Source organism: Pygoscelis adeliae, unplaced genomic scaffold (genome assembly GCF_000699105.1).
Source record: "Pygoscelis adeliae isolate BGI_AS28 unplaced genomic scaffold, ASM69910v1 Scaffold286, whole genome shotgun sequence".
Taxonomy (NCBI): domain Eukaryota; kingdom Metazoa; phylum Chordata; class Aves; order Sphenisciformes; family Spheniscidae; genus Pygoscelis; species Pygoscelis adeliae.
This window is the reverse complement of record NW_008825076.1, coordinates 4,090,020-4,090,720: the sequence shown is the minus strand read 5'-3', so window position 1 is coordinate 4,090,720 and position 701 is coordinate 4,090,020. Positions and strand designations below refer to the sequence as shown.

Here is a 701-nt window from a genome sequence, read left to right as displayed (position 1 = left end):
CGGGGCGTCCGCGCCCCGGCACCCCTGCCCTGCCATCCCCGCCGCCCGCGGGAGGGCTTGCGGTCCGCGCTCCCCAGAGTCAGTTTCGGGGAGCAAAACGCTGAGGGCCCCCCCCGGTTCCCACCATCACCGGCTGTTTCGAGAGTTGTGCTAACGGCTGCCTAAATGTTTTGTGCCACCCCACGTTGTACTAAGCACATAGTTTCCTCCAGCTGCGGGTGGGTCTGCCGGGAATAACCAGATCTGCCCCGCCGTGCTGAGGCGATGAGGCTCTGACCTGTGGTTTTACCCGGGAAAGCGCGTTTCCCAGAAAGTCTTTCAGATGCCTGAAAGTCTGCCAAGTGGCACAGCTCCAGAATCTCCTTCTAAAGACTGGTAACCTGAGCTGTTGTCCTATGGTGCACTTGGTGTCGTGGAAATGTCACACGGGCATATGCTGCATTTTCTAGGCAATGTGCGGTTGCGGTAATGAAAGATTTTGCCTGGCGCTGGGCCCCGGGCTTGCCTTCTGTGTCCCCCGAGTTCTCCTTTTCCAAGAACATGCGAATATTGCCAAGTGCGCATCGAGCCCAGGAGAGCGGGGCTCCAGTGACTCCTCTTGCTCTACACGGGTTACCTGTTAGTGGTACGCTATAAATACTATGTCCTGGAAAGAGGGACTGTTCATCTCTTCGTAACATCTTTTAATAGCATTACGAATA

The 701-nt window shown here is 56.3% G+C and overlaps 1 protein-coding gene across 1 annotated transcript in view; it reads right to left on the bottom strand.

Annotated features, from left to right (window-relative positions):
- DOK5 (docking protein 5) overlaps positions 1-216 on the bottom strand; it is a 46,226-nt gene extending 46,010 nt beyond the window's left edge. The window contains exon 1 of the mRNA XM_009326764.1: positions 192-216. Within this exon, the coding sequence (XP_009325039.1) occupies positions 192-200 (9 nt within the window). The 5' untranslated portion in view covers positions 201-216. The remainder of the gene's footprint in view (positions 1-191) is intronic.
- Between the last annotated feature and the right edge of the window lie 485 nt (positions 217-701).